This window comes from Branchiostoma belcheri, unplaced genomic scaffold, assembly GCF_001625305.1.
Source record: "Branchiostoma belcheri isolate BF01 breed outbred unplaced genomic scaffold, Haploidv18h27 scaffold23, whole genome shotgun sequence".
NCBI lineage: Eukaryota > Metazoa > Chordata > Leptocardii > Amphioxiformes > Branchiostomatidae > Branchiostoma > Branchiostoma belcheri.
Window position 1 is genome coordinate 655,622 of NW_017803824.1, and position 15,069 is coordinate 670,690.

Below are 15,069 nucleotides of genomic sequence, written 5' to 3' on the forward strand. Positions count from 1 at the left end.
AATGATAGAAACAATGTTTATGTCTGTAACAAGTGTTACCAGAATGTTATATTGTATTGAAATAAGTCACTGTAATCATTGGAAATGATGTAAATTTTAAACGGAAGAAAATAAATCATAGCAAAGCATATTTTACCACTGTCTGCTATTTTATTAAACTCCTTTCACACAGCCTTTTATCAAGAATCGAATATACATTTCATTGTGCCATTCACAAGTCTTTACATTATATACAAACCATTTGAAAATCAAGTATCAATGTAACAAGTATCATCTGCATTGTAACAACTCAAGCGTTTCTTCCAATAACTTTCTAAGAGTTCTCAGACTAATGCATGATTCTGCAATACAGCCTTATACAAACATTCCATTTGGAAAACTACATTTCATTTTGAGTAGATATGACAATGCCTTTCTCTAAGTGCATAAACTATTCATACAAAATACATCATGCAAAAGCTTGAAACCTACTACTATAAAATACCATGCGATGTTGACGTCAAATTTCTTAATATATACTATGGTTTATACACATACTGCATATCCTTGGCACATTGTATGTGCTTGATGCACATTCTTAAACTATGCACCAACATTTTAAAAAGCAGCCTAAAATGCTCTATACAACAATTATAAAAAGCTTCATAATCCCATTTTGTAAAAATTGTATTGCCTCAATGCCTAAGAATAAGTCACTCTACAAGAAAATAGTCTATAGTTGCATTACAAAAACACCTAAATTTGTAGATCAGTACAATGTACATTTTACAGATATAAGAACGTTTAAGTTGTCTCCTTTGATATCTTCATAATTATAGCTATCATGTTGCGGTACCAAATCTTAAATTTCTTCTTCGTAATTCACACATATTTGAAGTATTTCCTCTTTCAGGTAGTGGCCACACAAAGAACGATTTGTTGAAAGCCCAAATACACCATTCCCACGCTTCTACACTTTCTTCTAAAGCTCTCAGCTTTTGAACATTTATCCCCTATATTTCAGTGTAGGAAAGGCCTTAAAGCCAAGGCCCTATTATTTCTTGTCTGGTCAGTAGCTATAGTGGTCTGGTAAAGGCAGGTACAAACTGCTATAAGGCAAACTGTGATAGTACATTTCCTTCTGACTACTGAACTGTGCAAGCTATAGTGGCTTGTTTCAAGTGTAGTAGCTTGCAAATCTTAAGTGCTTACTATAGCTACATGTACATTGTAATTTGCATTTGGCAAGGCAAAAATTTAGCTATCTTCATCATCATTTTGGGCAAATCAACTGGACTAAGTCTTAGCTCTCCAATTGCATAAAAGAAAATCTCAGTCAGTTGTAAGCTTTGGGCTCCCATTTGCTGATTGGTTCTGAGTACAGAGTGTAGTGGTGCATACCTAAACCCACATTTAGGTTCAGGTCCGGATTCAAGTCCAGAGGTTTAGGTTCAGTTCCGGACTTGTAAGTCCGGACCTAAACCCATGGCAATTTTGTCTGGGTGAAAATTTGGCCACATAACATGAAGGCCGGTATTTGATGATGCCCGATGGCAATGTTTTCTTAATTTTGCAGCAAAGATTTTGCAATCTACGGAAGGTTTTAGGTGGTTTGGAAAAAAAGGGGTATGTGAAATGGTATTTTATGGTAATAAGTCCGGACTCGGTTCTTGACTTTTAGTTTTTTTTGGACTTGAACCTAAACATTCTTTAAGTCCGGATCCAAGTCCAGTGAACCGGTATGCACCACTAACAGAGTGTGTATTATTCTTGCACCTGCTACAGTTTATCTTCAAATAAACAACAGGGATGTAACTGAATGTTGCTGTTGATGTTTTCCCCCCTTTCAGACCCACTCAGATTTCTACGTCAGCGATGCAGGCCCCGAACGGACTTATTTCTAATCCTGCTAACGACCGTTGCTGTTTTCCGAGGCCCCCGATTTTCCACGCAGACCCTTTTAACGGCGTGCTTATGTGGTGTCTAAACGAGGGAGGCGGGCAGCGATGTTTTGGTGGGGGCCCCTCTCCCCAGACAACACAGCCGGGTCTGTGCTATTTCACCGGCACATTCTTGTGTGGAGACACAGAGTCTGCTGGGGCATCCGGATCCAACGGTGTTTCCACCCTAATGGAGTGGGAGAGGCTCTTGCGAGGGACGGGCCGCCGGGTGCCTTATGGCGCCCTCGATGAAAAACGCTTTCGATCAACGCTCGCAGGGCGTAAACTTCATCCCCGGGGGCATCGTACTGCGACCGACTGTAGCAGTTTTGACCAATTGTAGCGACGGATGGAACATATTGTAACGGAATGAAGACGTCTGCACGCTACAATGTCAAGTACCTGAACTTTTCAGAGGAGTTGACTGACGACGTCGTTTGCTTTGACAGAATTTCGCTTTTTTAGGAAACACATGCCAAAATACGAGCCAGACCATAACATTTTTCACTCAAACGCCCCCTCCTAAAGAGGTTAACTCGAAATAAGAAAGAGATGGTTCAACGTCCCTGGAGTTCAGGTGAAAAGGCACGAATTGTCTAGAGTATAAAGTCCACTTTTGCCTTATCTTCGATTTAGGGCCAGTCGTTTTCGCGAGGATTGGTACAATTGGTCCAAGTTGGCACTGTATCTTCTGTTGTTGTCAGAGCCTTAAATCTGGATTTGCCGTGTCATGCCTTAGTTCTGCCTCCATCAACACAATTCCCTATGATCTTCTGCAAAGAGACACAGCTGGGGTACAATGCTGCTACCTCTCAGCACAAGTACATGTACAGTAGCTTAATGGTGCAGCAATGCCTCCTATCTAGCAAACACAGAACTGCTGCTAAACTCACGAAAACAGTTACTCATGCAACTGGACAGATTTTGAAAACTGTCAGATCTTTCAGGTAGCATCTGCTCTCTTTTCATCGATGACTATCCAATTGCTTTAGTAACTGTTTTCTTGTGTATTTCATTACCTGGACATCTAAACCTTCATCGACTGCATTAATAACTGTAGCTATACAAACATACATTTTGGCACTGACCAGAGGTCTGGAGGTATTTCCTGATTCTTGTTTGTTACTTGGCCATGGTAAGTCTTTCAAGTTTTCTAACATCTAAATCAAACACTGAGTAATCTCAAAGCAGGCAGTCTGCATCTGTAGCGATGGTACTGCAGCACCACCTAGAGGGTAGTTGTAGAACTGCAGGCAGATGCTTGAATCTTGAACTTTACGAAGCCGTTTGCTTGGACTTCCAGAAATTGACAGCGATGTCAAAGTACTCCTGGGACAGCCAGAAACACTGCCGTGGGTTGATGTGGGCAGACCTGCAAAGAACAATAAAAACGTAAAGTGAAATAAAAATATTAAACACTTTTTGGATTGAATCTCATGGATGTCAGAAGTATGAAGTGATAATGGTCTGATCATGACTTTCAGTACAAATCATACCACAGTCAAATCATCTGACGTAAAGCCAGAGGTTCTGTGTTTGAGGACAGCCACAACTTGAGCACATTAAATTCCTTACTTTTCTAAAAAGAGCAGGGGTCCATCCTGGTGTGAGTGATACAAACCTTACAGTCCAGTTTCATCCAGCTTGTACTTACTGTACAAAACTGTTATGTTATGTCTCATTATACAAAAGAAACAAACAAAAAAACATGTCTACTTACGTTGTCCCATTGCAGAACTTCACCACCAGTTTCTGCCCGTTGGTTCCGGTGATCCAGCCGGGCAGGTAGACGAGGGCGACGGGGTCGGCCACGGCGAGAACACGGTCTCCCAGCGCCAGCGCGTGCCGCTTGGTGAAGGCTCCGAAAATGCAGGAGGAGCTCTGGACCTGCAGGGACTCGTCCGCCCACTGCACCACGTACTGACGGCCGTTACCTACTCTCTCCTTCACAGTTCCTGGGGGAATGAAGGAGTGAATGATTGAATGAATAGATGAATGAATGAAGGCTATGCAGGAGGAGCTCTGGACCTGCAGGGACTCGTCCGCCCACTGCACCACGTACTGACGGCCGTTACCTACTCTCTCTTTTACAGTTCCTGTGGACAGGGATGGATGGATGAATGAATTAATCAGTCTGTGTACCAGACACGTTTAAGTGGTAATAATCTGTATCAGTGGTCTATTTCAGGACTGCAAGTAGGACAAATCATTGCAAATCGAAATTCATCTTTCTGTAAAATTCAAATGTAGTATATACTTACAAAGTACATAATGACACTATAAACCATTTCTTTTTAGTTCTGTCTCTCTTTTCCCAATGGTTTCTTTTGAACTCAGTATGATTTAACACATCATCATGTTAAAGTTCTTTTGAAAACCCAGAGAAGAGAATATTTTGTTTCAAACAGTAATATAATTGTATTTTTTTTTTACCTAGTTTGCTTGCTGCACAAAGAGATCTTATTATACAAAACTCATTTGCAGATTTGCCAAATATTTGGATCTGCTGTGAGAACAACAAAAACAACCGCAGACTTACCCAAATGGTACGCTCCGTCGCTGTCGTCCCTAGCGACCACGGCGTGCCCCACCCAGCTGTCCTCACACTGCAGGATGTACGCCACGTCCTTCTCAAACTTCTCAGCTGTCATCTTGTACACCTCCTCACGTGGCACCTGGAATTGATTTTGTTGAAGAGGTTCATCACTCACATACAGTTTAACTGTTAGTAGTATTCATCAATCAGTGACTTTTTTAAAAGGTAGCAAACACGTACCTCCAAATTTTCATCGTCTACTGTAGGTCTTGCTCATGGAGTGACCTAATCTTGTGTTCTTGCGAGACTAGGTCACTCCATGATCAAGACCTATCACTATTATAGTGGATGTCAAAAATTTGGAGGTATGTGTTTGCTACCTTTAAAAACATTCACTGCTTGATGAATATTCTACTTAAAGCTATTGATTTGATTTGATTTATTGAAATTGCAACAGTACAACACACTGAAGACTGAAAAGGCCTGATTAAAAAGGGCAATGCATTGCAGGCCCTCAATGGTCTAAAGTTCTAGCTGAGAGAAGTTCTTAGTGTTGGATCTAAAGTTTTAACTTGAAACATAATGATGATACCTTAGCCTCAGCACCGTCGTAGTAGCGCACCACAGTCCACAGGTCAGGCAGGACCTCCAGCACCACTCCAGGAGCGTAGCTGAAGGAGTAGCTCGGGTGCAGGCCGATGATCGGGTCTCCAGACTGTCGGTCAGAGAAGGAATATCAGATCAGTATATGTACAGTCAAACCTGCCTAACAGTAAGTGGTCACCTGGCCTGTCCATTCTCTGATATCATCCTTCCATCTTTTCCATTGCCTATCTCTCTTTTTTCCTCCATGTACTCTATCTTGCATAATATTACTTATGGCCAGTCTTGATGACAGACATACTGCTTCAGTTTTCATTTCTTTACTACGGCCATCGTATGGAGTTTTGCTTGACTCTATTCCATACTTCATCGTTAGTTAAAAACCTTCGCACACACAACATCTCAATTTTTGGGCATCCCTTGGGCCACACATCTGTGCAAAATACAGATAATACAGGGGGCTAGTCCCGAGTGAGTGACTGGTGAAAGCACAAGTTTCATTTCACAGTAAACACCAGGCATTTTGTGCAGTAACTGTCTCACCTGTATGATGTTGTTTGCATCGTCCTCATCAGTGATGATGTCCTCCCTGAAGATCCTCTCCATGTCCCCCACACTGTCCTCAATGTAGTAACTGTCATCGCCCAGGGCTTGTTTCACCGTTCCTGCAGAATAAAACACGTTTGGGATTGTGTTCTCTATACAAAAGTGCCACTGACATTGGTTAAATATAGCGGGCGAGAAGCGGGCGAGAAGTCAGAAGCTCCAAGGAAGGTGTTTGATAGACACTGAAATGTAAGCAGGTGAGAGTCTTTTCTGGTCATGTAAACACAAAACCCAATATCTTGAGAAATTGGAAATTTCAGACTTCCAGGAAAGTGATGTTTCTTGTGAATGAATTATATTATCATGATCGTGGGGAAATACCAGATTAAATGATACATTATAGAATTGATTATTACTCATAAGATCATATTCCAATTTGTCCAGGCAATTGTCTCTAATAAAGTACTATGCACTGTCTTTGGTGATGGCCTCGAACACTTTTTGGATTCCAAAAATATAGAAAGTTGAAAAGTTTAAAAAGTGCATCCTTAAGGTAGTTGTTTTGTTATTACAGGAAGAAAATGCTGATATTCTAAAAAGGGAAAAAAAATAACGAAAATGTGAAGTTGAAAAAACAGTACAGGGATGCCCCCTACCTCTGTAGTACCATCCCTCGTCGGACCACCTGGCCAGAACCTCCTGCCCCGGCCCCAGCTTGGGCAGACTGTGTCTCGCCACGGCTGCCCTCTCAGCAACGACCTCTGGCGGCTTGCGTGAGAACAGCAGCCCTCGGTCACCCTAGAAAAGACAGCAATGGTTATGACAATGTGTAATCAAGGATGTTCTATCAGAAGGACTGACAACAACATTTCCTTTCTGCAATGTTCGTAGAGGGTGTGAAAATTTAATTCACAGGTCACCTGAGTGCCAAAGACACTCATGTGCATGAATCCCATGCCAGCGTGCTAGCATCTTCCCTTTGTAATCAAGGTTGTAGAATGTCCTTGGTGTAATGTACTCATGAACTAACAAGAGCCTACCTAACTCCTTATACATTTGTACAACAGTTACTACAGAAAATACAGATAAAGACATTCTCCTCATCAATGATATAAACTATTCTTTCAACACTTTCTGTATACTGGCAACTCTTTTAAATTACTATCATGGTTTATGTTTCATACCATGATTACACAGTACACATTCCTGGCGACCTCATACCGCATCTTACCACCCAGGGCATACAACCATGCCAATCAACTGAAACACAATCTCTGCCCACTCACTTCTGATCCTCAATACTCAGTACAAGATACATACAAACTCCTCCTAAACCAGGGCCACCCCAAACAATACTTCTGTCTTGAGAGGAAGTTCTTTTTCCTTACCTGAGTGACTAGGACTGACTCGTTGCCCTGTGGGTCCATGTGCATCGACACTTTCGTCTCTTCTGCCTCGCTTGCCTCCTTAGTTTTCTCTTCCTCCGTCTCTTCTTTCTTTCCCTCACTCTTCTGACTGCCCTTTGTACTGTCCTTGTCCTTGTCCTTATCTTTATCCTCTCCTTCCTTCTCTACATTCTTCAGCCACTCTTGAACTTTCTCATGTTTCTGATGACAGAAATTGAAAAAAAAAGCACAAGTGTTATTATTGCTTGTTAGGCCACACTCATCTAATTTGTTGGTTCTCGGATTCACCTCTCCATTTTTTCTTGATTTGCAGAAAAAAAAAAGATGATTCTGGTTCTGATATTTGGCCCCCAACAGTTGAGGAAAGTCCTTTTCTTCCTAGTTCTTACAGTTTTTCCATCTATCAATGAATGCAGTGGTTTGATTAAAAGTTAAAAATTTATTGTTTGAATATTAACTTAAAGTTAAACCCAGCCTTTTGTGTTGACAATGATTAATAATAATTAATGTTTTTCCTTAATCACACACAAACCTTGTTGATCTCATAGTATAGTTCATATGAGAGGAAGTACACGGATAGACTTACCTCCTGATCATTGTCCTCTTCAACGTTCTCTAAGTCACCTTCTGTTGGTGGCTTGTGATCCACTTGTGGTTCGGTGGCTTGTGATTCAGGTTTAGGCTCTGGCTCTGGTTTGTTCTTCACTGCTTCGGAGAGTTTCTGTAGTTCTTGTTGGATAGCCTAAGAAGGGAAAATCAAATCATTATAAATTCCAGTTACCAAATTGGTGGTTATGCATTCTGTATGTTTACATGATGTTCTGACTATACTATAGCTGCAGAAGAATGTGAACAATAGCTACACTATTGAAAAGTAGAGTGGCTGTCGTGGCTTGATAATGAACCTTGAAAGCAGCTAGCTACTTTACTTTATGCTGTAAATCTATTCTGGGAGGAACTAGCTGGATGGGTGGTTTTGGGTTGGTTGGATGGGTAGATGGGTGGGGTGGGTGAGCAAGTTAGTAGGTGTTTGACCGTCATTTGGGTGGTGCGTGGGTGCATGGGTGTGTTGACTGTGTTTGGCTTTGGCTGGAGGGGAGCAACTTTACCACTGGTCTTACCCAGAAGTCCAAATAGCAATTCTGGTAGAACTTCCAGAGGCGAGAACATTAGGGATGACAAAAGCTGACATGAGTATATAGAGATTCCTAACTCACATAAACTAATACCCTTCCACTTTATACCTGTAAGAATGGATTATCATTCATACAATTGTATGGCTTAACATATGGCATAACCAGTATAGTTTATGTTTGACCATGATTACAGTACACATTCCTAGCAACTTCACACCACATCCCACCTGCAGAGCCACAATCCTGTCAATCAAGTCAAACTCAAACTCACTTCCAATCCACACTGCTCAGGACAACATACATACAAACTCCCCTTAACACCACCCAAAACAATACTTCCATCCCAAAACTAATAATGAACATCCTTACCTTCTGTTGCTCCAGCTGCTGCTCCTGTTGCTCCTGCAGTTTCCTCTGCAGATCCTCCAGAGTCTTCTGGTGGCTCAGAATCTCCTCTATCTTCTCATCGCTGACCCTTGGTGTGGTGGGTTTGCATGCTCGGGAGGGTGTTCTGGAGCTGGACATCTCGGTGGACCCTGACTCAGAACCTGTTGGTATCCAATCGAAAAAGAAACTCTACTGATAAAGCCATTACCCTTGGTGGACGTACCAACCACTAAGTATCTGATACCAGCCCAGAAAAGAACAAGAAACAGTCATGCCTCAAATATCAGAGTTATCAACCAAGAATTGAGGTATTCAAAAACTTGTATTTCCCCAGAACTATTGAAGACTGGAAGTCGTTGCCACTAAACACAGATGGAGCATCATCACTAGAAAGCTTTAAACAACTCCTGCAATCAAATGTGCAAAGATTGAGTGTAACAAGCCGTTCGGTGTGATATAGCTAGCTGCCGCCGCACCGCGTGCCTGCGAAGCTGGTGTGTTACACCGAAGGGCAGTTATACTGGCTATACAGAGACAGAACCCTCAGAGCTCAGGACATGCCATGATGAAGCATGCTGTAGTAAGATTAACAGTCCGAATTGTGGCAAGAAAATTCTGTCTGTCCTTGGTGCTGAAAGTGGTATCCAATCAAACTTAAGTCCCTCATCGTGTTTTCTATGGTAACCAAAATAACCAATACAATTTTCTGGGTTTTCATACTTGTTTTCCTTTTTGTACAATATCCAGGAAAGAGATGTTTGATTTATTACTTCATAATATATACATACTTATATGTGTATAACAGTATAACATCTGTGTCCATAATATCACCAGGGTCCATAATATCGCCACCTTGAGAAATAGTGTGCTTAAAGATATTTTTACTGCAACATACTTTTGGTATGCACTCCTTCACACCTCAAATGTACATACCTAGGCTATTTTGCAGTAAAAACATCTTTAACCACACTGTTTCTCAAGGTGGCGATATTATGGACCCTGGTGATATTATGGACACAGATGTTACAATATGCAGTCTATGTGCCCAGAAGGCAACTGACATGGCTATGACAGGAAATTGAAGACAGGAAATGAGATAACCTTTTCTGGGACCTTTGACATCATTTCCTATCAGTACTGGTATCCCTGTTGTGAGTAGCATGTGGAAATAATTATGGAAACATAAGCAAAAACAAACATACAAACATACACAATAAAAACAAAACCTCCCGTAGCCACGTTTTTGAGTGTGTGTGTGGTGGGGGGGGGTTCTTCCCACAGCTTGAGGGACCAGCCTATGGCACAAGGTTCCTAGGGGGGGTCCGGGGGCATGCTCCTTCAGAAGATTTTGAAAAATGAACCTTCTGAAATGGCATCTCCTGCATTTTTGAGAGGATTTCAAAGAAAAAAATCAGAGATAACTTTTTATTCAATGACAAGGTAGGCAGTTTTTATACGATTCCAGCCCCTAAAAATCTTTGACCTTAAGATAAAAAGTGGACCAAAAAGTGGACCTTTGAGCCTTGTGGGGGGGTTGGTCCGAACACTCATGATACACTTAATACATGTAGGTAAAAAGTAACTCCAAACCTGAGTAACTTGATTCAGTCTTCTCGCTGTCTACTTTCTCCTCCTCAGAGCTGCTAGTCTCCACGTGTCCTGAGTCCTCGTTACTGATGTGTTTCTCCTCCTCCTCCTCCTTCACTGGGGTTGGCTGTCTCTGCACTATGTCTACACTGGGACTGTGTGTGTGGAAAAGAACAGGAAAATTTGTATCAGTATTCTGTATCTGTATCATTCTGTATCTGTATACTAGACTGTATAACCGCTCGTCGGCATTACACACCAGATAAGGGTGGTAGACTTCACCCCCTTACCCAGACTGCTTTGAAACCCTTCTCATCTTTGGGTAAATGTGTCTATACTGGGACTGTGCGGAAAACAACAGGAAAACAAGGCAATCAGAGATGGCAGACTCCATAGCCAATCCTGATTTGTCCCTGCAGTTCCAGTGCAAGCTGCTAGGGGGACCAACCTCAAGTTACTCCTTTCTTCACATCTACCACATAAAATTTGTGACGGTAGCATAGCCAGAACAAAAGATATCTGCTGCAGTACCATAACAAGCCACCATGTGTCCCAAAATCTGATCATTTCAAGGTCTCATGAACACCTACCCACCTACTAAATATCAACTTGACGACAATCCATGTAATTACGTAATGACAGTGTTGAAAACAAAACCCTGGTGAAGCTAACAAATAAGTTGACCCTCACATTTCATAGTTGATCTGCTGTGCATCCTTGATGTAACGACAGGCAAACACGTATCTGGACTTGGGGATCTTCATGATGCCCTTTCTCAGAGAAGTCACCTACGGGAGGGAGTGACAAACATTTAAATAAGAAAATAAATATCAAAATGTTAATTGAAAATAAGGAAGTTAACAATTGTTATCAGTATTTGCATATTGGGTTATTGTCAAAGATCAGTTACTCAAAATAGCGTAGTATTTAGTCTGTAGCTATGTAGAACTTCTGTATATTATCATGTAAACGATGTTCCATGTACGTTCCATGTATTTGATATTGTATCATCTTTATGAAACAGTATCTCGATACATACAACTTATAAGCATTACTGTAGACATTAGAGTTGATATCAGCTAGATAATTTATGTAGTGTACCTTTTCACCCTTGTCCTGCTGGACTTTTTTACACAATATTTTCAAGTAATTTGAAGTATTAATCTGGTTACAGACCCTTGACTTTTTTGCCCCGCGGTGGCGAAGTTACTTGTGCATTTGTTGCATTTCGCTGCGATGTGATGCGTTGCACGAGAAACACTCCCAAATCGTACATACACAGGCAACCCATATATATATATGGGTCCCGCAAGACAAGGGTAAAGAGCTTGCCATACATTGTACCTGTTACAATAAAATTGACTTTACTTGACTTTTTACTTTGCGAAGAAGCACCACCTACCCTTTTCTTGTCAAACTGCAGGATGGTGTAGAACTTGGCCTGTACCTCCCTTCTCCGAGGTGTCATCTGTACGATCCCCGGCACCCAGCACTCCAGGTCCTCTTCTGTGGTGGTCTTAACCAGCACAAAATCTCCAACCTAACAAATGGAAGAAGACTTCTGTTAGAATCAACAGCCTGTGTTTAGCATTCACGACCTTCCCCCGAATTCGTTCCTGAACACCAACCGACCAAGTTCGGCTGAAGTTCAGGAGTACACTGACCAGATTTTATATAGGAATTAAGATGAAGTTGAGTTAAATTGGACTCAAATTTGCCCCCCGGAACACAGCCTGAACAGACTAACAGTCTGAATTATGGTGAGACAATATGTACCTGTCCTTGGTGCTGAAAGTGTTATCAGCCTGTCAATAAGACTTGTGCCTGTACTGAGAAAGCCTTTACCAGTGTGATGTAAGCACGAGGATAACAGTCTGATATGGAGGGATATTCTGTGCCTGTCCTTGGTGCTGAAAGCATTATCAGCTTGCCAGTAAGACATGAAACTGTACTAAGAAAGCCCTTAGCCTTACATGTACCCTTAGCTCAGGGGCCTGACCACTGGAAGGCTTCTAAAAGCCTTGTGTACCAATCAGATTAACAGCAGGAGAGCAATTGTATCTGTCCTTGGTGCTGAAAGTGTTCTCAGCTTGTCAGTAAGACTTGTAACTGTACTCAGAAGGCCCTTTCCCTCAGCTCAGGGGTCTGGTTACTGGAAGGGCTACTAGAAGCCTTGTGTATTCATCAGGCTAAGAGTCTGATATGGAGCAAAAATTTTATGCCTGTCCTTGGCTCTGAAAGTGCTATATCAGACTTGGAGGTGTTGGTTATCAAGCTTCTACGGGCCTGACCAGTGAAGGCTTGTAGAAGCAGTGATAAAGTAATCAGGCTAGCAATATGACATGGAGAAAAACTCTGTGTCTGTCCTTGGTGCTGAAAGTGTTCTCAGCTTGGACTTGTAACTGTACTCAGAATGTTCTCTGCTTATCAGTAAGACTTGTAACTTACCCTGAGCTCAGGACATGCCCTGGCCCCGCCCATGGGGATGACAAATCTGGTGGGGGTGAGCTGCCTGCCGTTGCCATGGTAATCCACAATCGCATGTCTGGAGTTTGGGCACTTGACAACAATCCCTACGAGGTCAAAATAAGTGACATTTAGATTTGCGAGTCCTAGAAATTGTATTAAACATCTTTACAACTAGCTTTCTGCTACTACAAAAGGCACAGATAATACAATCTATGTGTGTATTGCTTCAGCCATCTATTATTTCTCTTGAGCTTATGATTTCCTTTCAGCTTCCCAGGCACACAGCGTTGCGGCAGCTGGCTATGTTACATCTAACGAGATTACACTTAACCTTTGCACATCTAACTGTTAGTGTTGTTAAAGCAATCTACGTGTAGCGACATGCCTATTCTGTACTTGGTGGATGCTACTCTACCACAGTTCTAGGTAAAATCAAAATACTGTACAACTACATAACTATATTGTGTTATATAATGCCCAAGGGGATGAAATTTTTTTTCTGCCACTTACCCCGTACTCTAGCTGGGAGGTTTAGCATGAGATTGTCCAGAGAGGCACAAGCAGGAGACGAGAGCACACAGAAAGCAACTTTGAGTCCGCAAGATCATGGAAATGGTAAATTCCTCTAATTTCACAACATTAAGCCATACAAGACAGAAGTAGACTGAAGAATACATCATAGCAAGGAAAAACAACTTGGACAACAGATACATGACAGAGAACATCAATATATAGTTGTTTAAGGAGAAAGCATTTTAGTGCATGTGTAAACAGTTATAGACATTTTAGGAAGACTTATATAGTATTTTAGGGAAAGAATCATATAATCAAAGAAATTTTTCATAGAAGGTTACATTATGAAGATATTCCCCTCTCGGACTAAAAAGTTTCTTGCTCTTACCAGGGTAATAAAATCCGTCCTCTTCTTTCCTCGCGATGACCTTATGACCTTTCAGTTTATCCAGTACTTTCTTCACTCTGTGCTTGCCTGAGCCAGGCGTGCTCTTCTCTCCACTGCCGCCACTCCCTTGTAAAACACTGCCCAAACCCTGCAATAAGTAAGACGGAGAAAGGGGTGAGTGACACATTTTGGAACAGCAAAATGACGTAAATGTATATTGTGTACATGAAGGTGATCATGCATATAACAATACTCTTAATATCATACACGTACATTTTGTATTGGCCTGTGTATTGTGTTATTTTTTTATTATCGCAAATTTATTGATATGGTTTAAGGTATAGACATGCTTAATTCACCAAAAATTGCACCAGTTATCTAACTATTAAATTTCTGATGTACATGTCTCATAACATGCAACATGGTTGTTTTTGATACAATATTATTTAGTTATGATCATGTGTGGCATTGTGCTTCTATGGGTTCTTTTCAACACAGAAACATGGTTGGGACAACATCACAAAATACCCACAACTTGTCAGTTTTTTTCATGCCAGTTGAGTATGTATAATGTGTACCATGCACAACAGAATTGTGCAGGTGCAATGACCCCATGTATATTTCTGTGCACCAATAGAACTCTCTTACCTTCCCCCTCAGCTCTTGTTTTCCACTTTTAAAAAATCTAAACACAACATATCTGAACTCCCGACCAGAATCAACACACATTTACACTTAGTAAATGAGTAATCCTTTCCTTAAGAAATCTGTTGTAGTAATATCCCCATTTGCTTTATTCTCTTGAGTCCTTTTGTTAGACAAGTGTTCAATCAAACATCACTAATGGGGAACCACAATAGAACTAAAGCAACAATTACATGCCTCATTTCCCGACTGATACTGCAGGCATTTGTTTTCCTTCAGGTTGCTTGGCAACCACAGTTGCTAGGCAACCAGCTTAGTGATGAAGAATCAACACTGAGTGCTGTCTATATAAGGCAGATGTAGTGTACACAGCATTACGTCCGGGAAAAGGCCCTAATGACAGTTTGCTACACCATGGACAAAGGGCTACACTTACAAGTCCAACATTGGAATGAATGGGGACATACCGCCTTGCTAGAACTATTGTTAATGTTATACAATTCTACTGTAACAGTATGATTGATGAAAGCAAAAAGGATAAACAAAGGTGTAACAAACAGACAAAACAAAACAACCAAGGTCTGGTCAACCTGCTATATCATTATCAACTGTAACTTTTGTTTTTAAGCAGAAACCAAAAAAAAAAAATGAAAGAAACTAAAAAAATTAATAAACAAAAATTATTTCTCTCCCTCTTTTGGCTTTTCTTAACAGCCAAAAATTTATGAAGGAAAAAAAACAAAATCAAATTTTAAAAAACCAAAAGAGAAAAAGGGACATGGCTACTTCCTGTCTAATTTCTGTCTTTATGAAGGTATAATTTTTAATGTAACACAATAAAGAGAGGGACTCCCGCAATGTGTACATCTGTTTATTTTACCTGTTAGTAAATATCTACACATTAGCAGCAGAATGTTAGTATTAATACATGTAG

General features: G+C 41.0%; 1 protein-coding gene across 1 annotated transcript in view; it reads right to left on the minus strand.

Annotated features, from left to right (window-relative positions):
* Positions 1–1,737: 1,737 nt before the first annotated feature.
* Positions 1,738–15,069, minus strand: part of LOC109470727 (von Willebrand factor A domain-containing protein 3B-like) — a 35,827-nt gene continuing 22,495 nt past the window's right edge. The window contains exons 23-36 of the mRNA XM_019769792.1: positions 13,491–13,638; positions 12,569–12,693; positions 11,523–11,660; positions 10,811–10,908; positions 10,124–10,275; positions 8,516–8,694; positions 7,597–7,752; positions 6,993–7,211; positions 6,261–6,402; positions 5,602–5,723; positions 5,048–5,170; positions 4,459–4,594; positions 3,640–3,874; positions 1,738–3,291 (exon numbers count right to left, since the gene is read on the minus strand). Of these exons, the coding sequence (XP_019625351.1) occupies positions 3,195–3,291; positions 3,640–3,874; positions 4,459–4,594; positions 5,048–5,170; positions 5,602–5,723; positions 6,261–6,402; positions 6,993–7,211; positions 7,597–7,752; positions 8,516–8,694; positions 10,124–10,275; positions 10,811–10,908; positions 11,523–11,660; positions 12,569–12,693; positions 13,491–13,638 (2,070 nt within the window). The 3' untranslated portion in view covers positions 1,738–3,194. The remainder of the gene's footprint in view (positions 3,292–3,639; positions 3,875–4,458; positions 4,595–5,047; positions 5,171–5,601; positions 5,724–6,260; positions 6,403–6,992; positions 7,212–7,596; positions 7,753–8,515; positions 8,695–10,123; positions 10,276–10,810; positions 10,909–11,522; positions 11,661–12,568; positions 12,694–13,490; positions 13,639–15,069) is intronic.